The sequence below is a fragment of the Carcharhinus amblyrhynchos genome, chromosome 25 (genome assembly GCF_965287045.1).
Source record: "Carcharhinus amblyrhynchos chromosome 25, sCarAmb.v2.hapA, whole genome shotgun sequence".
NCBI lineage: Eukaryota > Metazoa > Chordata > Chondrichthyes > Carcharhiniformes > Carcharhinidae > Carcharhinus > Carcharhinus amblyrhynchos.
The window spans coordinates 3377009-3400776 of NC_137348.1; the positions used below are offsets into that span (position 1 = coordinate 3377009).

The 23768-nt window shown below is 43.8% G+C and overlaps 1 protein-coding gene across 2 annotated transcripts in view; it reads right to left on the reverse strand.

Moving 5' to 3' along the window:
- miga2 (mitoguardin 2) overlaps positions 1 to 23768 on the reverse strand; it is a 65149-nt gene that overhangs the window by 20603 nt on the left and 20778 nt on the right. For both annotated transcript variants that reach the window (XM_080211756.1, XM_080211755.1), the window contains exons 3-10: positions 19888 to 20077; positions 18756 to 18868; positions 13100 to 13220; positions 12848 to 12984; positions 11708 to 11822; positions 11471 to 11577; positions 2866 to 2981; positions 1701 to 1773 (exon numbers count right to left, since the gene is read on the reverse strand). In XM_080211756.1, coding sequence (XP_080067882.1) covers positions 1701 to 1773; positions 2866 to 2981; positions 11471 to 11577; positions 11708 to 11822; positions 12848 to 12984; positions 13100 to 13220; positions 18756 to 18868; positions 19888 to 20077 — 972 coding nt within the window. The remainder of the gene's footprint in view (positions 1 to 1700; positions 1774 to 2865; positions 2982 to 11470; positions 11578 to 11707; positions 11823 to 12847; positions 12985 to 13099; positions 13221 to 18755; positions 18869 to 19887; positions 20078 to 23768) is intronic.

A 23768-nucleotide genomic window follows, 5' to 3' on the forward strand; every position in this document is an offset into this window, starting at 1 on the left:
GATATCCCTAATCAGAGTTAGAATTAAATCCAGAACAAAAATACATTCCCCATCCCTCCCAAAGTGACACCATCTTTTAAAGTATTTTTTTTTATTACCCCTTCCTTCTTCCCCTCCCCCTTGTAGACAGTGCATTCCAGCCAGCTTTTCTGGCCCTCTGCCAGTGCTAGTAAGTATGTGACATGAATTAGGGAATTCTCACTGTAATCCTACCCACTGCCTATGGGATATCCCCATACTTCGCCACGTGATACTGCTCCAACACAAGGCACAGTTTACTTAAGATTTACCCTTTCCTCTCCACATCGCCTCTCTCCCCTTCACCAGTACATTACATAGGACTGAGAGACTTAAGAGCAGGAGTGGGCCATTTGGCCCTTCAAACCTGCCCCAACATTTGGTAAGACCACAGCTGAGTTTATGTTCACAATTTCACTTTCTTGCCTGTCCCCTATAATCCTTTCTCTAACAAACATCTATCTAACTTGGCCTTGAATAAATTCAATGACCCAGCCTCCACTGCATGATGTTCCAGGTGGCTGCATGGCTCTCAGTGTTGCTAACTGTCCTCCTGTGGTTGGGTGGTAGACAGGGAGTCATGAGCCAGGTGTGTAGCACAGATACCCTGATCACCCAACAATCAGCCTCTGGTTCTTCATGTAAGAGCAGGATGAATTACACATTGTGTCCTAGGTTGGGAGAGAGCAGATGACCCTCACCCTGTAAGCAACCTAGTACATCAACTGTGATGTTCCCCTCAATTATTCTACATTGAGTTACAACATAGAAGTAGGTCTTCAGTCCAATCAGCTTGTGCTGAGGTTCCTGTTCCACGTGAGCCTCCTCCCATATTACTTCAGCTCCCCCTATCTGCATAGCCTTCTATTCCATTTTTCCCCTCACATCTCTGTCTAGCATCCATGGGCGGCATGGTGGCACAGTGGTTAGCACTGCTGCCTCACAGCACCAGGGACCTGGTTTCGATACCTGGCTTGGGTCACTGTCTGTGTGGAGTTTGCACATTCTCCCCATGTCTGCATGGGTTTCCTCCAGGTGCTCCAGTTTCCTCCCACAGTTCAAAGATGTGCCGGTCAGGTGCATTGGCAATGTTAAATTCTCCCTTAATGTACCCGAATAGGTGCCAGAGTGTGGCAACAAGGGGATTTTCACAGTGTTAATGTAAACCTACTTGTGACTAATAAATAAACTTTACTTTAAAATGTATCTATGCTATTTACCTCAAAACTACTCCATGTGCCAGGAAGCTCCACATTCTCAACACTCTGAAGTTTCTCCTGAATTTCCAAATGGATTTCCTAGTAACTGTCTTATAATTACAACCCTTAGCTTTGGAATTAACTTCCAGGGGAACTTCATCTCTATGTTTACCCTATCCAACTGCTTCAGAATTCCAAAAACCTCGCGCGCACCCACCCTCTCAGCTTTCCCTTTACTGCCTGGCAGAAGTAGCTAGCCGGCCCCTTGGTGTCAAGAAAACCTGGGAAAAGGATCAGCAATTTATAGCGTGCAGCAAAATAAAATTCCCAGAATAAGCCCCTCACCTCATCCCCAGAGTCACAGCAATGCCTTTCACACGCATATTTATGTACTCAGAAACTCCCCCACGCAAACACCCAACACCTGAAAATCTCTACAACATAGTCTCCTTCACCCATCGAGAGCCTCAAAAACAGGCTTACCTCAAATGCTTGCCGCACACAGTGCAGTTTTGCCAGGAAGTCCTCATCGCTATAGCATTCCAGGATCTCCGTTCTGAAATTCACAAGATAGCCAGCATATTTACAGTCAGGGAATAGAAAAGAGTTGAATCTTGCACCGGCCGACAGGCAACTCCATCTCTGAACAGGGACAGCCATCTGAGTCAAACAAACTTGTATTTATATAGTAAAATGTCCCAAGGTGTTTGAAGAGAAGCTAAATCAGCCAGAATTTGACACCGAGCTATAGGAGGTGACAGTAGGATTTAAGGAATGTCTAAAAGGAAGAGAGAATCATAGAATCCCTATGGTGCAGAAGAAGGCCATTTGACTCATTGAGTATGCACAATCCCACCTAAGCCCTATCCTTGTAACCCCACGGAATCTCCCTGACACTAAGGGGCAATACCACCCAGACCCGTACCCTGTAACCCCCAAATATTTACCCCACTAATTCACACATCTTGGGACACTAAGGGGCAATTTAGCACAACCAAACCATCTAACCTGCGCATCTTTGGCGTCTGGGAGGAAACCCATGCAGGCACGGGAGAACGCGCAGACTCTGCACAAACAATGACTTGAGGCCAGAAGTGAACCTGGATCCCTGGCACTGTGAGGCAGCAGTGCTAACCACTTTACCACCGTGCCATCCATGAAAGGTTCAGAGGTTTAGGGAAAGAATTCCAGGGCATCAATCTGAGGCAACTGAAGTAGTGGCCAATGTAGCAAAGGGAATCAGGGATACTACAAGAGGTTGGAATTGGAAGAATGCAGAATTTTTGGAAGATTTTATGGTTGTAGGAAATTACACAGATAGGGAAGGGTGAGGCTGTGAAGGGATAAGAAAGCAAAGATGAAAATCACGAGCTAAGAAGGACCTGGAGGAAAATCAGCCAAAGTTACGCTCCACAATAACTATCCAGTAACAACTCCTGGGAAAAATGCAGCAGTATGGACAGGATGGAACTTGGCTCCCGAATCTGCTCTTCCAATCACATGTGGCAATTAACCGTCCAACTTCACCCATAACGGCACCAAAAGACCACATTACCCTCAAGCTGTAACCCTGCTGGAAGACCCTTCTGCAGGGTAGCGGGGGGAGGGGAAGGCAGCGAGGAGACTGAGGAAAGATTCGGCCACCCACCTGAACGATCGGCAGGCAACCCGGTCATCTCGGACGATCCTCATGGCTTCTTCGTATAAAACAGATGATCTGGACGCCTGAAATCGCTCCTCATCGAATGATAAAGAATCAAATAGCTGCAGATATAAAAGTGTGGATGATATTTAAATCTCTTTTCTGCACAGGACACATGGTAGCTTAAATGTTGCAATAGGACACAAGTTCAGCGAGTCAACATTCCTCTGCGTCTGCATGTCCTTCTATGTCCAGAATCCACCAGTGAAATTTGCAGGACTGTAATTTGAATCTGACCTGGAAGCTTCTGGCAGACCTAGCGTGCAAAAGGGGAGCTGCCCATCCCACACTCTGCTTACAGCTGCAGGATCTATTTTAGGCAGTTTTATTTCTCATTGGTAGACCCCTACAAACTCCCCCAATTGGCCTCACTGGGTAACAGTAACATCCAGCCATACAGTTGAGAAGGTCCCAAGTTCAATCCTTGGTCACGGTGTTAATTAGAGGGCTATAGTTGCCTCTAAATTTTACGATTCTAACTCTTCCAGCCTGCTTCCCACTTTGCACACGCAGTAAACCTGTGCTCACCCAGACCTGTGCTGCCCATAGCCTGATTCACACCAAATCCTGTTCACCCATCACCACCAGTGCCTGTTGACCTTCACTGGGTTCAGGTCTGGCAACTTTTTTTATTCATTTGTGGGATATGGCTGCCGCTGGCTGGCCGGCATTTATTGTCCATCCCTAGTTGCCCTTGGAGGGCAAATTGAGAGACAACCACATTGCTGTGGCTCTGGAGTCACATGTAGGGCAGATCGGGTAAGGACAGCAGATTTCCTTCCCTAAAGGACATAAGTGAACCAAATGGGTTTTTCCGACAATCGACAATGGTTTCACGGACATCAGTAGATTGTTAATTCCAGATTTTTTTTATTGAATTCAAATTCCACCATCTGCCACAACGGGGCTCAAACCCGGGTCCCCAGAACATTAGCTGAGTTTCTGGATTAATAGTCTAGCAATTATACCATTAGGCCATTGCCTCCGCTCCTTGAATTGTAAAATCCACACCTTTGTTTTCAAATCTTATCCTAGATCCATAAACACTTTCAGAGATCACAGCAGCTCTCCAATTCTGGAATTATGGAGATGTCCATCATCCCACTGCTGGTATCATGTCTTCAGCTACCCAGGCTCTAAGCCTGGAATTCACTCCCGAAACTATCCACCTCTCTTCTCCTTCCAGACATCCCTGAAAACATACTCTTTGATTTGTATGTCTTAGTATCTCCCCATATGACTTGTCAACTTTTATTTGATTATAGCTCTTATGAAGCATCTTGGGATGTTTCGCTATATTAAAAATGCTCTAGACAATGGCTGAGCGTTATAATCACTGGACTGTTAATCCAGAAACTCAGCTAATGTGCTGGGGAACCAGGTTCAAATCCAACCACGGCAGATGGTGAAATTGGAATTCGATTTTTTTTAAAAATGGAATTAAGAACCTACTGATGACCATAAAACTATTGTCAATTGTTGGGAAAACCCATCTGATTCACTGATGTCCTTCAGGGAAGGAAATCTGCCATCCTTACCCAGTCTGGTCTACATGTGGCTCCAGATTCACAGCAACTGCCCTCCAAGGTCAACTAGGGATGGGCAATCAATGCTGGCCATACACTAACACCCATGTCCCTCAACTGAATAAATAAATAAATATAAGATATTGGTGCTGTTTGCATCCTTTGGGTTGGAAGCAGTGAAAGACCAGCCAGTGTTCCAGTTGCTGATTGCCATCAGTAAAGGCTAAAGCTGGATGTGGGGATAGGAATAGACCATTAGAGCCATTCAACCCAGCACCATCATTCAGTGAGAAAATTGCTGGTCTGGATCTTAACTCCATTTACCCATCTTGGTTCCTTAACCTATATCCTTGCCCAACTAAAACCTACGTATTTTGGTATTGAAATTTTTAGTCAACATCCCCCTGCTAGCACGAGGGGGCATACCTTTAAATTAAGGGGTGGTAGTTATAGGACAGATGTCAGAGGTAGGTTCTTTACCCAGAGGGTGGTGAGGGATTGGAATGCCCTGCCTGCTGCAGTTGTACATGCGCCTAGTTTGGGAGCGTTTAAGAGATCCGTGGATAGGTTTATGGATGGAAAAGGATTGGTTTAGGTTAGAAGGTCATTGCTTTTTAATTGGTCGGCGCAACATCGTGGGCCGAAGGGCCTGTTCTGCGCTGTAATGTTCTATGTTCTATGCCTCAACTGCCTCTTTGGAAGGAGAGTTCTTGATTTTCACTCCCCTCTGTGTCAAGAAATGCTTCCTGACATCATCCCTGAATGGCTTGGCTCAAATTATAACATTATACCTCCTACCATTGATTCTATCCATTTAAGGAAATAGTTTATCAACTCTACTAATCGTTATGCAACAATTGGGGCAGATCACACAACAAGCTTCGAAACTCAAAGCCTACAAAAAACTTTCATACATAATCTGCTCTCAGGGTTTACCTTCCTGAACCCCAATTAGAGATTTGGGTACCAGCAGCAATGTTCGCCCACAATTGTACACAGCACAGACTAAGGGCCCGATTTTACCATCAAATTGTGCCCATTTTTGGGCGTGAAAACTTGGTAAAGTCAGGCACGAGGCAGATAGCACAATCCACACCTGCTTCTGTGCCGGTTCCCCCTTTACCAAGGCCCAAAAATGGTCATGATCAGGGCCGCACTCGAAATGGTTCCGACTGCCATTTAAATGCATTTGCATGCATTTAAATTGACTTAATAGGCTGCAGACTGAACCTTATCAGCACTTCCCCCTTTACCACTGCGTTCACCATTCAGATTCGATGCAAAACAGACATGATCCACAAAAGTCCAATTCAGGCTCTCAGTCAGTGAGGAGGTAAGTGCCAACCGTCCAATGGCTCTCTGCTTGAGCTGGTGGTTGTGGGGCCAGAGGTGGGGGAGGGGGGTTCCACTGCTACTCTGCCTGACATCAGTGAGGGGAGGGGGCTGCAACTGATCTGGGTGGCGTAGGGGGAGTGGAGGGGGGAATAAAGGAGTCAGTAATGTGGTGGGGGTGGGACAATTTCTGTGAGGGTCAGGGGGGAGGCATTATCCAGCCCAAGAGGGATGTGGCAGGAGAGCAGCATTCTAATCATTTTTTTTCTCTGCACATGTGCAGTTGGAGATGCCAAACAGAGCTGCAGGATTTCAGGCATATTATGCCCCACCCACAGGTTTCTTCAGCACGACTGGGAATCACTGATATTTTTTCTGGTAAAGTGCATATGGGGGTGCCTGAGAATGGGTCTAAAAGTCGGATCTGAAACACTCCCAGTTTCAAGTCCACCCAGCTTAGATTATATCGCTTTTTATATCTATGCTCTATGCGGTATATTTTAAATTCCAATCTCCCTCCCTATCTCCTTAGAATCAAAATGGCAAAATAGGGCCCTTAATGTCCAAGTTCAGACATGGGAAATGATCAGTTGGGCTGCATACCAGAATTGTAGCAGAACAAAAGGAGAGAATGCAGGAAAATTTGGAACATGGAAGGGTTAATGGTGGAAAGAGAATGACAGCAAACAATTCACTTCATTCTCTACTGCACAGAGAGGAAACAGGTTTCTAGCCCTCATGCTTGGAAGGGAGAAAGGAATTTAAAATATACTACATAGAGCACAGATATAAAAAGCGATATAATCTGAGTCATTTCAGACATTTTGCAACACCGAAGGCTTCCTGCACAACCTGAATCTTGTGTACTCATTGTGAGACATTGATAGGATGCAGAGCTGGGCAGAAAAAAGTGGCAGATGGAATTTAACCCTGATAAGTGCGAGGTGATTCATTTTGGTAGGACAAACTTGAATGTGGATTACAGGGTCAACGGCAGGATTCTGAGGAATGTGGAGGAATAGAGAGATCTTGGGATTCATATCCACAGATCTCTGAAGGTTGCCACTCAAGTGGATAGAGCCGTGAAGAAGGCTTATAAGGTGTTAGCGTTTATTAACAGGGAGTTTGAGTTTAAGAGCCGTGAGGTTATGCTACAACTATACAGGACCTTGGTGAGACCACATTTGGAATAGTGTGTGCAATTCTGGTCACCTCACCATAAGAAGGATGTGGAAGCATTGGACAGAGCGCAAAGGAGATTTACCAGGATGCTGCCTGGTTTGGAAGGTAGGTCTTATGAGGAAAGGTTGAGGGAGTTGGGGCTTTTCTCTTTAGAGCGGAGGAGGATGAGAGGCAACTTAATAGAGGTTTATAAGATGATGAGGGTGAATAGATAGAGTGGACGTGCAGTGAATGTAGCTGTTACTAGGGGGCATAACTATAAGGTTCATGGTGGGAGATATAGGAGGGATGTCTGAGGTAGATTCTTTACTCAGAGAATGGTTGGGGTGTAGAATGCATTGCCTGCTGCGATAGTGGAGTCGGACACTTTAGGAACTTTCAAGTGGTTACTGGATAGGCACATGGAACACATCAGAACGATAGGGAGTGGGATAGCTTGATCTTGGGTTCGGATATAGCTTGGCACAACATCGAGGGCCGAGGGGCCTGTACTGTGCTGTACTGTTCTATGCTCTATGTTCTATGGTGCTCAGATGATCAACCCAAGAGGATCCCAGTGACATCATCTTACATTTCTTTATTATTAATTGATTGATTTGATTTATTATTGCCACACATATTAACATACAGAAAAAAGTGTTGTTTCTTGCACGCTATACAGACAATGCATACCATTCATACAGAAGGAAACAAATGCAGAATGTAGTGTTACAGTCTTAGCTAGGGTGTAGAGAAAGATCAACTTAATGCAAGGTAAGTCCATTGTTGTCAGTGCAGATGTGATGAATGGCCTCCTTCTGCATTGTAGGGATTCTATGAAAAAAAAGTCAGATCAGGCACAGCTCCTGATGCACACTAGAACTTTTCAGCATCTGTGCAAAGTGAAACCACTTGGCCCTGACACCAGGATTGAAATATAAACAGACTAAAAGGCCAATATGGAATTCACATATGGATGTGACTGATCACTAGAACTGCCTGCTGAAAATAAATCTATTAAAATAAAAAGGGCAGTGCCTGTTAACATTACCGCTTGTAGTGTTGGAACAGCTATCGGAGAGGCTACAAACTAAACAGGCAACATTATTCTGCATTCAACCAATCTTCCTCTATTTATAGCAGAAGCTTGTTCCCAATAAATCAAGCTGCTTTTGCTAGTGTTTCTCAGATAAAGTCAGACCCAAGTAACCCTGTAATGACGACCAACCACTGGTCAACAAAACCAATCCGATTTACAGGACATGGAAATATCTGTTGTAACAATACAATTTCTCACCAAGTAAACCTGATCAGTAAAAATCACATGGTTGTAAGAAGTTACAGAGATGTCTAAAGGAACACAATGATAAAGTTTTCCACCTAATCCTCACAGAGTAGAACAGGTTTATATTCAAAGTCTCACTACAGTGTAGTCGACTCCAGCTGAACAGCCACTCCCATACAAGGAATACAACAAATAACTCCGAATCTGCAGCGACACAAGAGAAAGATCCTGCAAAGAATTTTACAACACACAACAGGTCAGTTGGTCCATCTGGACTATGTTTTTCTTCATGTAAGTAACATTTTACCTCAGTTTCAATGCAGTAAATTGTGAACCTATCCGTATCCATAATCTACCTGATCCAATTGTCACTTTATAGTTTTGCTTTTTACATTATTAATGTTCAGCCTATCCAGTTTGGTCATTTTCATTCAGCCAACTGAATTATATTAAGACCGATCAGTTTTAGTAAAAATTAACACCAAATGATGAAATCTAAAATAAACACAAAAGATACAGTGATGACAGGTCTGTCAGCAAAGATCAATATCCAAGACATTTGGGGCGGGATTTTCCTGCAGCACTCGCTTCAAAACCAGAAAATCCTGCCTGAGGTTAACGGACCTTTCCCCACCCACTACAGTTCCTGTGATAGACAGGACAGGAAAATTCTTCCCTTGGTGTCTATAATCCACACAAGCCTTTTCCCACTTTATCCTTCCATTCACTCTCTCTCTCTCCCTCTCTCATGTTAATCCAGCTTTTCCCTAAACTTATCTATCTTATTCACCACACCTACACCCCAGGGAAAGACTGTTCTCCTGAATTCCATCTTCGATTCATGGACATCAAACAATAAAACCGGACTGTATTGGATCTCAAACAATGATGAGACAGAGTTCAGGAACGAGACAGAGAATCTGGTGAACTGGTATGATGACAACAATCTCTCCCTCAATGTCAACAAAATGAATGAGATAGTCATCGACTTCAGGAAGCGTAGAGGAGAACGTGCATCACTGGGGATGAAGCAGAAATGGTCGAGAGCTTCAAGTTTTTAGGTGTTCAGATCACCAACAACCTGTTCTTAAGAAAGCCCACCAACACCTCTACCTTCTCAGAAGACTAAAGAAATTTGGCATGTCTGCTACAACTCTCAACTTTAACAGATTCACTATAGAAAGCATTCTTTCTGGTTGCATCACAGCTTGAAATGGCTCCTGCTCTTCCCAACACTGCAAGAAATGACAAAAGGTCATGCATGAAGCTCAGTCCAACACACAAACCAGCCTCCCATCCATTGACACTGTCCACACTTACTACTACCTCAGAAAAGCAGCCAGCATAGTTAAGGACCCCACACATCCCGGACATACTCTCTTCCACATTCTTCCGTCATGAAAAAGATGCAAAAGTCAGATCACATACCAACCGACTCAAGAACAACTTCTTCCCTGCTGTCATCAGACTTTTCAATGGACCTACCTCACTCTAAGTTGATCTTTCTCCACACCCTAGCTTTGACTGTAACCCTACACATTCTGCATTCTTTCCTTTCCTTCTCTATGAGCAGTATGCTTTGTCTGTATAGCGCACAAGAAACAATGCTTTTCACTGTATACTAATACATATATCAATAATAAATCAAATCAAAATCATAATGAAGTACCCTTGGCAAGGTTCCACAAACAAGGAGGAGATAAATGACCAGACAATCTGTTTGTGCCATTGACAGAATGCCAGGGATAATTCTTCTGTTCTTCATGTATGCTCTTGCACATCCAACTGAGGGGCCAGACAGAGGTTCAGTTTAAAGTTTCATTCATTAGAAGGACTGCTATCTCTGTTGCATGCATCTCGAGTTTCGCAAAATGATACAAAAGGCTTACGGCAGCTTGTCTTTCGATTCAAGCAGTAAAATCCCTCTGGGCAGCAGATTTCCTGCCCAAGGTTTGCTGAAATGATACCGACCAATACAAATTTCTGACATTGGTGTTGGAGGATTAGAGTTTCTGAATGACCCTGATTATTTTAACTTTGCAACTTCATGAAGCTATATGTCATTGGCCAATCTTCCAAACCCTGAGCAAAATAGCTGGACATTTGACATGGATAATCATAAAACAATCAATTAGATCCAGCAGATCTATGGGGAGGTCGTAGCATGTCACTGGGCTAGTAATCAAGAAGCTCATGCGAATGGTCTGCAGAAAGGACTCCATGGCAGCAGATGGAATTTAATTTCAATTAATAGATCTGGAAGTCTCAGCACAGACATAATGGGCTGAATGGCCTCTTTCTGCACCGTAACTTTTCTACGGACCTAATGGTGACCATGAAGCTATCATCAATTGTCATAAAAACCCATCTGGTTCACTAATGTCCTTCAGAGAAGAAAATCTGCCATTCTTACCTAGCCTGGCCTACATGTGACTCCAGACCCACAGCAACGTGGTTGACTCTTAACTGCCCCTCAGAAATGGCTTAGCAAGCGACTCAGCTCAAGAGCAATTAGGGCAACAAATGCTGGCCTCGCCAACAACATCCACATCTCGTGAAAGAATTAAGTAAAACTCAGTCGCTATTATAAACTGCAATGGAGTCAAAGTTGCTGACACAAGAACGGCCAAGAAACTGTTCTTTTCAAGCAAGGAAAACGGAAATGTCTGGGGAAAGGTTTTCCAGACACACAGACTTGTAGGTGCCTGGAATGCACTACCAGAGGAGGTGGTGGAAACAGGCACATTAGCAACATTTAAGAGGTATCTGGATGGGTATATGAATACAGTGGAAAAGGAGGGATACGAACCAAACAAGGGCAGGAGGTCTTTTCTTTCAGTTTAATTAGGGTATCATGGTCAGTGCAGGCTTGGAGGGCCGAAGGGCCTGTTCCTGTGCTGTACTTTTCTTTGTTCTTAAAAAGGATTGGGGCTCTATTGCGATAGCTCACAATGTAGAGCAACTGATGGACACTCAAATGTCTGGGTCCTCTCATGAAAAGTGGCCACTCAGAGTGACTGGTAGCCATGAACTGTCCCACAAAAGGTCAGCTCCTTCAGAAGGGAGAGAAAATACGGAGTAAGAGGGAGGACCAGAATGGACTCAATGGGCCAAACAGTCTCCTTCTGTACAGTAAATACAGTAAGAGATGGATCCAAAGCCAGGCAAACCAGCTGTAAATTCAAGCAACTCAACAGCAGGACATCTTAAATCTAACTAGAATAGATACAACTTACATAAAGCTCACCTCTGCTGCTGAAAAGAAGGAGTCTTCTGAAGTCACACTGGCATCGTCATCGAGATAATATCTCCCAGAATCTTCTCCATAGGGAAGGACCTGAGCCCCAACACAATCTGGGCAAAAACAAAAAAGTTTCTCTTCTAGGAAACTGCGCTGTGTAACCTTTGCTAAAAATCAGCAGTAATTACCCAATCTGTTCACAACATAAGGGGTTCTCTTCCCACTTTATGAATTCAGACTTACCAAAATCAGCCAACACGCTGTTAGAAGGCACGGTCTCTCCAAATTCTTCCTGTAACCGGTACGCTCGATGCAGCAGGGCTTCCAGCTTCTGAGAAAACTCCTTGTTTCTTGATGGCTGTTTAAATATTTACAGGGAGGGTTTCTGCCTTTGTTCCAATCACCCTGAACACTATTTCCTCTCTGGCCTGCCAAAACATCTTGGCCAATCCACAGCAGCCACATTTTGGCACAGAGATGAAAGGTAGGTCTCTGACAGTCACCCCACCCAAAACCTGCTAACACCAAAGTCTGAGTTCAGCCTGCCCACTGCTATGGCTCAATGAGTCACTGCACTACACAGGCCAGAGGGTTCCAGCTGATCTTGGCATCGTCAGTGCTGGGTTGTTACAAGTGACCTTAGTGACTCTAAGTTAGAGAGTGATTCTTGCAGAAACAGGTTGAGACAGGTTGACACCGTTATTTGTCAGCAGGAAGTTTATTATTAAACCCCCAGATTTACGAACACTGCCTGTCTGTACCTCTCATCCATCAGTGCTTCTCCGGGGCACTTCAGAGAACAACATAGAATCTCTATCGTGTTGGAGAGGCCATTTGGCCCATCAAGTCTGCACTGACTACAATCCCAACCAGGTCCTATTCCCATCATCCCTCATATTTGCCCTTCTAATCCTCCTGACACTCGGGTCAATTTAGCATGGCCAATCAGCCTAATGGTACATCTTTGGGCAGTGGGAGGCAACTGGAGTACCCAGAGGAAACCCACACAGACATGGGGAGAATGTGCAAACTCCACACAGACAGTGACCCGAGGCTGGAATAGAACCCGGATCCCTGGCATCGTGAAGCAGCGGTGTTAACTACTGTGTTACCCCATGACAGAAAAAAAAACACTAGGTAAACGCAATTTACGAGCCAAGCACTTGTCTAAACCAGAGTAGCCAGTTTGAGAAAAACATTTCTGACCTTATTTTCACAAGCACATTTTGCTATGGTTACATCATCACTTTGCCAAACACATGCTCAAGGTTTTGGCTCACCACTGCTGGCCGATAAACCCACCATACAAGCCACCACACAGACACTTGTACAGTCACAGAAGGCAATACTGCTTTACACAGTCCATATGTCTGCTTGGTGTACCTGACAGCTGTCCCCAATCCCACCGCTTGCTCCCAGGTTCATCAGACAATTCTTTTTCTCTGTTTCAGAGCCGCTCTTCTGCCGTTTGATCAGGGCGAGTTCCCACTTTTGCAAAGCTTCTTCAAACAGCTCCATCCCTGAACATTAAGCAGAATTACACAGAACATATAGCTGAGCGACATGCAATTGGGCCCATCAGGTAGTTGATGCTGGTTACCCAACCCGCCCGCCTGTCTGTCAAAATCTACCTACCAATAATGTACAGGTTCTCAGCATTGGAATCCTCTGCCATTTCATTCTCTTCCTGTACAGCTCCTGCCTCCCAGGGTTCAGCCGGCAGGCCGGGTGGATTTGGCGAGCTCGCTGGTCGAACCTGTAAGTAATTATTTAATAAAAGAAACACACAGTTCAGATGAAAACTAATCTTTTATTTATACATCATTCTTAATGGTCTCCAGACATTCCAAACTGCTTTGAAGCCAATTATGTTTTTTTTTGAAAAAAGGTGTCATCACCATTCTAACGTAGACAAATAAGACAGTCAGATTGTACACAGTAAGATCCCAGAATATTTACCAGACAGAATGTTGTGTGATACTGGTTGAGGGATAAATATTGGGGAGAACACCCCTGCTTGTGGTCAGGGGATCTTCTGGAGCAGGTTTGATTTGATTTGGTTTATTATTGTCACATATTATTGAGGAGCAGATAGGGAAACAGATCCTGGAGAGATGTAATAATAAGAGTTGTTGTGTTGGGAGACTTTAATTTCCCAAATATCGACTGGAATATCCCTAGGGTAAGGGGTTTGGATGGGGAGAAGTTTGTTAAGGTGTGTTCAGCAGGGTTTCCTGACACAGTATGTGGATAAGCCTGCAAGAGGAGAGGCTGTACTTGATCTGGTATTGGGTAATGAACCTGGACAGGTGTCACATCTCTCAGTGGGACAGCATTTTGGGGATAGTGATCATAACTCTAACTCCTTTACACTAGCATTGGCGAGAGATAGGATCAGGCAAGCTAGGAAAGTGTTTATCTGGAGTAAGGGGAAATATGAAGCCAAAAGGCAGGAAATTAGAGAGTAAATTGGAAGGAGGTATTCTCGGGGAAATGTACCGAAGCAACGTGGCAGATTTTCAAGGAATGTTTGTCTGGAGTTCTGCACAACAACGTTCCAATGAGACAGGGAAGTTTTGGTAGGATACAGGAACCGTGGTGCATGAAAGTTGCGAGGAATCTAGTCAAAAAGAAAAGAAAAGCATACAAAAGGTTCAGGGAGCTAGGTAACGTTAGGGATCTAGAGGAGTATACAGCTTGTAGGAAGGAACTGAAGAAGGAAATTAGGAGAGCCAGAAGGGGTCATGAGAAGGCCTTGGCAGGTAAGATTAAGGAAAACCCTAAGGCGTTCTACAAATATGTGAAGAGTAAAAGGATGAGATGTGAAGGAATAGGGCCTATAAATTGTGACGGTGAGAAAGTTTGTATAGAACCAGTAGAAGTAGCAGAGGTGCTCAACGAATACTTTACTTCGGTATTCACGGTGGAAGAAGGTCTTGGTTGTAGTGCAGGCTTGCAGTGGACTGAAAAGCTTGAGTATGTGGACATTAAGAGTGGTTGGAGAAGATCCTGAGAGACAGGATTTATAAACATTTAGGAAAGTATAGTATGATCAAAAGTAGTCAGCACGGCTTTGTTAAAGACAGATCGTGCCTTACAAGCCTGGTTGAGTTTTTAGAAAATGTGACTAAACACGTTGACGAAGGAAGAGCGGTAGATGTGGTTTATATGGACTTCAGCAAGGCGTTCGATAAGGTCCCTCATGTAAGACTTACTGAGAGAGTGAGGGGGCATGGGATCCAAGGGGACGTTGCTTTGTGGATCCAGAGCTGGTTTGCCCACAGAAGGCAGAGTGTGGTTGTAGATGGGTCTTTTTCTGCATGGAGGTCAGTCACCAGTGGAATGCCCCAGGGATCTGTTCTGGAACCCTTGCTGTTTGTGATTTTTATAAATGGCCTGGATGAGGAAGTGGAGGGATGGGTTGGTAAGTTTGCCGATGATACAAAGGTCAGAGGTGTTGTGGATAGTTTGGAGGAATGTCTGAAGTTGCAGCGTGACATCGATAGGATGCAAGACTGGGCGGAGAAGTGGCAGATGGACTTCAATCCGGATAAATGTGTGGTGGTACATTTTGGCAGGTCAAATGGGATGAAGGAATATAATATTAAGGGTAAGACTCTTAGCAGTGTGGAAGATCAGAAGGATCTTGGGGTGTGGGTCCATAGGACTCTCAAATCAGCTTTGCAGGTAGAGGATGTGGTTAAGAAGGCATATGGTGTACTGGCCTTCATCAATCAAGGAACTGAGTTTAGGAGTCGGGAGATAACGCTGCAGCTTTATAAGACCCTGGTCAGACCCCACTTGGAGTACTGTGCTCAGTTCTGGTCGCCTCATTACAGGAAAGATGTGGAAGCCATTGAAACGGTGCAGAGGAGATTTACAAGGATGTTGCTGGGATTGGATGGCATGCCTTATGAGAATAGGTTGAGAGAGCTCGGTCTTTTCTCCTTGGAGAGACGAAGGATGAGAGGTGACCTGATAGAGGTATATAAGATGTTGAGAGGTATTGATCAGGTGGATTCTCAGAGGCTTTTTCCCAGGGCTGAAGTGGCTGCTACATGAGGACACAGGTTTAGGGTGCCGGGGAGTAGGTACAGAGAAGATGTCAGGGGTAAGTTTTTCACTCAGAGGGTGGTGGGTGCATGGAATCGGCTGCCGTCGGTGATGGTGGAGGCAAATTCGATAAAAGAGTCTTTTAAGAGACTTCTGGATGAGTACATGGGACTTAATAGGATTGAAGGTTATAGGTAAGCCTAGTAGGTAGAGATATGATCAACTTACAGGCTGAAGGGCCTGTTTGTGCTGTAGTTTTTCTATGTTCTATGTATTAACATACAATGAAAAGAATTGTTTCTTGCGTGCTATACAGACAAAGCATACCTATCATAGAGGAGGAGAGAGTACAGAATGTAGTGTTACAGTTATAGGTAGGGTGTAGAAAAAGATCAACTTAATGCAAGATAGGTTCATTCAAAAGTCTGACAGCAGCACAGAAGAAGCTGTTTTTGAGTTGGTTGGTACGTGACCTCAGACTTTTGTTTTTTTCCAGACGGAAGAAGGTGGAAGAGTTTAAAAGAGTTAGAACAAACTTTTAAAGGCATAGAATGAGAGTAAAAGATCAAATTTGAAGGTATTGCAAGAATCACCATCTTGGAGAGGAAAAGATGATGTTTCTACTTTAAGTACTCATCTATTTTTATCTTGTCCAGTATCACTTCTGCCTCCTTCTGTATTGTTACATTGGCAGATTCATCTTGTCTAGTGAGATTTGATGTAAAGTATTAATTTAATATGTGAACCCTGCCCTTGGCATTCACAAGAATACAATATCTACTGTACTACCTTGGTCACCCTTCCCTGTTACCTCAAAGAATCCAATCATGGCACGGTGGCACAATGGTTGGCACTGTTGCCTCACAGCGCCAGGGGCCCGAGTTCAATTCCTGCCTCGGGTGATTTTGTGTGGAGTTTGCACATTCTCCCAGTGCCTGCGTGGGTTTCCCCCAGCTGCTCTGGTTTCCTCCCACAGTCCAAAGATGGGCAGATTAGGTGGTAATGCTATTTTTCTCCTTAGTGTCCCAAGATGTGCAGGTTAAATGGATTAACCATGGTAAATGTACGATGTTATGGGGATAGGGCAGAGGAGAGGGCCTAGGTGGGATGCTCTTTCAGAGAGTCGGTGTAGACTCAAAGGGCCGAATGGCCTCCTACTGCACTGCAAGAATTCTAAGTTAGTAGGAGACAATTTACAGTTAACAGGCCTTGCTGCCTCTCATTGATTTATCCCACATTCCCAAATGGAAGTTAATTTTGTCCTTGATATGGCTCCCCATCATTGACAGTAGGCTCACTCTTCAGAAGATTCAGTACTTACCCCTTTCTTGAATAGTGCTATAACATTAGTAATCCTCCAAACCTCAGGTACAACTACTGCATTCAGTGAGGATTGGGAGATTGTGCCCAATACTTCTGCTATTTTCACCACTGCTTCTTTCAGCAAACAAGGATGCATTCAATTTGCACCAGATGACTTACCCACTTATAGAAATGGTAATATTTTTAGTGAATCTTCCCTATCTATTATTAACCTGTCAATAACTTCCTCACGTATAACCTGCATATCACTTGCTTCCTGCAAGGAACTACAACAGGTCATGAATGTAGCCCATCCATTGACTCTATCTAACTTGTCGCTGCCTTGGCAAAGCAGCCAGCATAATTAAGGACCCCACGCATCCCAGGCATTCTTTCTTCCATCTCCCTCCATCAGGAAAAACATACAAAAGTCTGAGGTCACGTACTAACCAACTCAAGAACAGCTTCTTCCCAGCTGCTGTCAGATTTTTGAATGGACTTACCTTACATTAAGTTGATCTTTCTCTACATCCTAGCTATAACTATTACATTACATTCTGCACTGTCTCATTTCCTTCTCTATGAACAGTCTGCTTTGTCTGCATAGCACGCAAGAAACAATACTTTTCACTGTATGTTAATACATGTGACAATAATAAATCAGATCGAATTTTTTTTTTGCACACCCTCATCAGACTCCATGTGACTATTTCCCCTTGGGTCCTTAAAGGACCTAACCTTTTTGCTAGCTAACCACTTGCATGTTATATGTTTATAACAATGTTTTAGGTTTAATTTAATATTACTTGCTAATCTTTTCTAGTAACCTCTCTGTCTCAAGAATCAACTCCCTTATGTACTTTCCAAACGTTCCTGGTTATTACTTGAATTTTGCTCTTCGTATTTGTTGTAAGCCCCTTTCTCAGTTTTATTTTAAATTTTCGTCATCTAGTGTACATTAATCTTTGTATGTTTTATTTTTTCTCTTCAAAGGACTATGCCTAGTTTATATCTGAACTACCATTCCCCTGGCTGTCCTCGATTACTCCATCACTGTTTTATCCAGCATTCACCTGTGCTAGGTCCCTTCTTAAATTACTGAAATTAGCTTTTGCCCAGTTGAGCACCTTTATCTTCCCTATATCAAATCTGCTCTGCTAGAAATTACGAGTGTGTGTACGTACACCAGGCAAAAACAGGATTGGACCGAACAATTCATATGGAGTTAAAAATCGTCATGAGAACATACAGGACAGGAGGCCATTCAGCCCATTATGTTGTGGAAGATAAGTTCCATAATTGTCAAAAAACTCTACTCAAGTAATGGAAAATGATTATTAGCCAAACAAGGCCTTTAGTGAGGCCTTCTCTAATGCTGCCAGTAAGGCCAGCATTTACGCACTCAAGATAAGTGACTAAATCTAAAAACCTTGTTCCATAAACACCGCATTCCAAGACTAGGATCCAGGATAAAAACAAAGAACACTGACAATTACCAAGTAGCATGATATAGGAATAAATTATGATAATGAAGGATTGGCAGGAGACAGTTTTCTTTTGGATGAAAAAGGGCAAAAGGCAAAGCTATGATTGGTGGATATGTATACCAATGAAGGATAAGAAAAATTGTTTGTTTCTCATTTGTTGTAATTAACTATAAATTTTCTGTATAAATCAACAGAATACTTTGCTTGTCTCGTACTCTCACTTGTGCGCAAGTTATTACAGCTTGGAAATTGAGTACTCTAGGTTTTAAGTGTTGCTTGTACCCATGTTGACTGCAGTTTAAGTGTGGTCTATACCCAAAATCCTCTACAATTCTTTTGCCAGCTTGTTGAATTCCACTAGTCCAATGCCCCACTCTTTCCCCACAGTCATGCAGTTTTTCCTCATGCAGGAAAGACAGTGAAGAACACGTAGTTTAATTGTTCCTTACCGACGTTAGACTATGGGAAGAGCTGGATCGCCTGCTGAGCACGCTGGAGGAAACTGCGCTGAGGGTATCATTGCTCTTACTCCCCGGACTCTGCACTCTTTTGGGAGGGGTTGCTAGAAGAGAGAGAAGAGATGTCAGGCACATTTGGTAGAGGTTGCTCAGAGAATGCAGGCTTCTCTGATAACCAGTTGGGAGCAATCATTTATCGTGTTTCTGTCACCATTTGCTTTGTTTCCATGTCAGAAACTGCGCTGGAGAATAGGAAATCACCCGAGGGTCTGCCAAGTTAACACAAGGGACTATGATGTGCTCGACCGTGCATCCAGCAATGCTAAAAACATTAATAATTAAACCATCATGTGGAAAAGTTCGAAGTCTTAGTTGAGCTCATCCTTGAAGAGTCAAGAAAGATGAAAGAAATAACTCACACCAGATCCAACAACTGTCAGTGGCAGCCACAATGTTGAAGATGGCCATAGTAATTGGTGGTTATTGACCCCCATCGAGGGAAGCTTTAAAGTTTATTTATTAGTCACAAGTAGGCTTACATTAACAGTGCAATAAAGTTACTGTGAAAATCCCGTAGTTGCCCACTCTGGCGCCTGTTCGGGTCTACGCGCCTGATCAGCATGTCTTTCAGGATGTGGGAAGAAACCGGAGCACCTGGAGGAAACCCACGCAGACATGGGGAGAATGTGCAGACTTCACACAGACAGTGACCCAAGCCAGGAATCGAACCAGGATCTCTGGTGCTGAGGCAGCAGTGCTAACCACTGTGCTACCGGCTGCCCAAAGTTACCCTTTACAGCACAGGCTTCACTATGTTAACTTTACAAGACAGCCTCTGGACACCAAAAGTAACCCTGTGAAGTAAATTGCTGGCCGATGTGCCACAGAAAACTCCTGCTCCCTGCTCAGGAGTGTCAGTCAGCGTTTGCACATTAAGTGCAAACATTCAGGTGAGAATGAGATCTGGTCTCCAGAAGAGACTGTTGATCCCAGATATTGAGGTTCAGCAAATAGATCCTGGGAGCCGCACAATGATACCAGTGGCCACAGCAAAAGTCAACCCATTCCAGAAGAAGCCAAGAACATTTTCTTAAATAAGAAAGTGGTGGCATTGTTTCTTTACCTCTCTTGAAGGGTGGAAGTTTGCCCAATGCAGGCAGCTGCGACCCTGTACGTTTTTCCGCATCTTGCTTTTTCCTCCGCCCTCTCCTCTTAAGCTGATGCGCTGTGAGGGCCAAGGCCACAGTTCCCAAAGCTGTTGCAAAAAGCACCTTCTTCAGCCCTGGAGACAGCCTCAGTTGCGAGAAGATAGACTTCAGATGGCATCAAACAGAGAACATTTTAGGATTTATCACATTATGGGACATCAAAATCACAGCACAGAAACAAATCATCCGGTGTTTACAATCCACATGAGCCTAGAATTCCTAAAGTACAGAAGAAGGCTATTCAGCCCATTGAGTCTGCACCAATCACAATTCCACCCAGGCCCTATTCCCGTAACCCCACATATTTACCCTGCTAATCCCCTGACACTAGGGTCAATTTAGCACGTCCAATCAATGTAATCTGCACATCTTTGCACTGTGGGAGGAGCCTCTTCCCGCTCTGTCAATATAACCTTCACCCCTTTCGCCCTCATGTACTTATCTTAGAAGAAATAAGTGCCATCTTCTTCACTACCATTCTGTTAAAAATGCATTAACCTGCTGATCCATCCAGCCTAGGTGGATGGGAAATACATGTCATCAGAAAACAGAGGCTAACTCAATCTCCTGAGAGGACAGCAGTAGATTCAACAGATGGATTTTACTTCAATTCAGTTCAGTGATAGATGAAAAGCAATTAGGCACCTTCAGCACCCATCTAACACTCTAACCCAGTCATGACACACAGAAGAGACAACTGAGCCAGATAAGCTCCAGTCACAGAATTCAACATATCGGGGATACCACTGACCAGAAACTAAACTGGACTAGCCACATCAACACAGTGGCTGCCAGAGCAGGCCAAAGGATAGAAATCCTGCAGTGAGTAACTCATCTCCTGCACCCTAAAGGCACAAGTCAGGAGTGTATTGGAATACTCTCCACTTGTCTGCTCCAACAACACTTAAGATGCTCCACACCATCCAGGACAAAGCAGCCTACTTGACTGCTAACCCTTTCACAAACATTCACTCCCTCCACCATCGACAAACAGTGGCAGCCATGTGTACCATCTGTCAGATTCATTGCAGGAACTCACCAAGGTTCCTTAGGCAGCACATTCCAAACCCACAGCCACTACGTTCTAGAAGGACAAGAGTAGCAGATACATGGGAACACCACCACCACCTGGAAGTTCCCCTCACTATCCTGACTTGGAAATATAATCGCCATTTCTTCATTATCACCAGGTCAAAATCCTGGAATTCCCTCTGTAACAGCAATATGGATGTACCTATACCTCAACTCATCCTCTTCTCAAGGGCAACTAGGGAATGGGCAATAATGCTGGCCTAGCCAACAGTGCCCACGTCCCATAAATGAAATGTTAAAGAAGTTGGGGCTGAACCGTTTCTGTTCCCTCAGAGAATGGAATGCAGAATGCACTAACCAGTAGGATGTACTAAAGCATAGACCAGGGAGGCTCCAAATGCACTGCCCCAAATCTAAATTTGAGTGATCTTAAATCAGGCCAGAATAATGTGCATGCATTTTCCACAATTACCTTGCTCTATGGAGGGGCAGGAAAATGTCAGTCAGGTTTCCCACTCATGGTCATCTCATTGAATGAAGACAGCATCAGGTGCAACCGTGATGCTCTTGAACTAACTCTCACTACCCAAGCTTGGTGCGAGACATTGGCGCCTACAGAACTCTGCTTGAGCCAATCACTTCAGGAGAGGTGGAGTAGTGGGACAGGAGAAAATAAAGGGACTGAAGGGTTACCAGGTACAGACTCCCAGGCAATTTCTGTGAGCAATACCTGGTATGTTGCCTGAAACCTGCCCCCAAGACTTTCATCTGCACAAGTCAAGTATTTTCAAGTCACAACTCCAGAAGATGCTGAAACAAAGCCTGTTATATCCATGCAAGTGTGAGCACCCAATAATGTGATAGAGAACTCCAGGAATATTAATATGAACAGAGGGGCTTCTTTTTGGAAGTTACATTTCAATTTCATTTTCTTGCCTTGCCCATTTTCTCCCCCTTTCCTGAAGGCCCCTACCAAGGCACTATTTCACAGAATTGCTTTGCATTTCTATAGCAAGTTTTACACCCTCAGGACATCCCAAAGCTCTTTACATCCAATTAAATTATTTTTGAAATGTAGTCAAAGCGACCTATTTATGTACAGCAAAGTTCCAGAAATTAAATAAATGACCAACTAATCTGTTTGGTGGCTTTGAATGAAGAGATTACCAGGGAGAACTCTCTTACTCTTCTGCAGCTAATGCCACTGGATCACTTATATTTAAAAGGTTGCAACATCTCATCCAAAAGATGGGAGATCTGACAGTGCATTGCTCTGGGAATGCCAGTCCAGATTATGATTCTGAACTGAGGCGCTGACCCACAATCTTTTGACTCAGGGGTAAACGCAGCCACTATCGAGAAATAGCTGACCCAAAGTACCATTTTCCCCTCATCCCTCAAAAGCACCAACTCAAGGACAGCTTCACCAGCAATAGTAGCTCTCCACAAATGTATTAAGAGCAGGACATAGCCCCTCAATCCTTCCTACAGCACACGCAAAAGTCATACAATATTCACAAAGGCATGAGTAAACAGAATGGAACGTTTCTGGGCCCATGATCTGAGATTTTCAGGTACTTTACGCAAGATTATTCAGTGTGGAACTGCAATGCACAGCCAGTACAGGTCTTAAGCATGCCAGGTAAATACAACAGATCCCTCCAGTGACTGAGACCAAATGCTGCGACATTTCAATCTGCACCATGGGTCTCACATTCCATCTTTCCCCAACTGTCTCCCGAAAGTGCTGAGTCGCACTTAAGTTTCCAAAAGCGACAACTGCCTCAAGCAGCCACAGGAGGCTGAACACAGAGTTTCAGGAGGTTATATGACAGTGGGATAATCTCTCTTACCATCTGACTTTCAAAACAATCCCAATTTTGAAACTCATCTTTAAAAAGTTTTTGAAATTGAGTGAAAGAAATGCATTTAGAGAAAGAACCCAAGCTTTCTGATTCCTTCTTTTTAACACCTTTAGTTCAATTCCTTTTATGATTTATAGAAACACCACATGAAACGTTAGGAATATGAGTTTACAAAATTAAAATCACGGCATGCACATTGAGAGTAGGTAAGCCAAGTGTTATTGATTTATTTCAAAATTTTGATTTTATATAAATCAGTTTACAAGACTGATAGTCACAGCAGAGTGTTGCAGATTTCAGACCCCCCCCTCTTCTAAATAACCTCTCAGTTCCAACTCTAATTTGATAATAACCCAGTCCACCAACTACTTGCATCAGCAAACTCCGGCTCCACCAACTGCTATCAGCAAACTTGCACAAATAAGAAATTAAATGACCAACTAATCTGTTCGATGGCTTTGAATGAAAAGTTTACCAGGAACAACTCTTGCTCTCTTGCAGATAATACCACTTATATATCTGAAAGGGCACAACATCTCATCCAGAAGATGCAATCAGTAGAAATGCTTTAACATAAATTACAATGGTGTGATGGCACCATAAGCAACTAAGAATTAGTTAATAAAAATCATAGAATCCCTACAGTGCAATAGGAGGGCATTCAGCCCATCAAGTCTGCACCAACCACAATCCCACCCTATCCTTATCAAGCCATGCATTTACCCTAGCTAATCCCCATAACGCTAAGGGGCAATTTCGCATGGCCAGTCCACCTAACCCACACATCTTTGGATTGTGGGAGGAAACCGGAGCACCCTGAGGAAACACATGTAGACATGGGGAGAATGTGCAGACTCCACGCAGACGGTTACCCAAGCCAGGAATCAAACCTGGGTTCC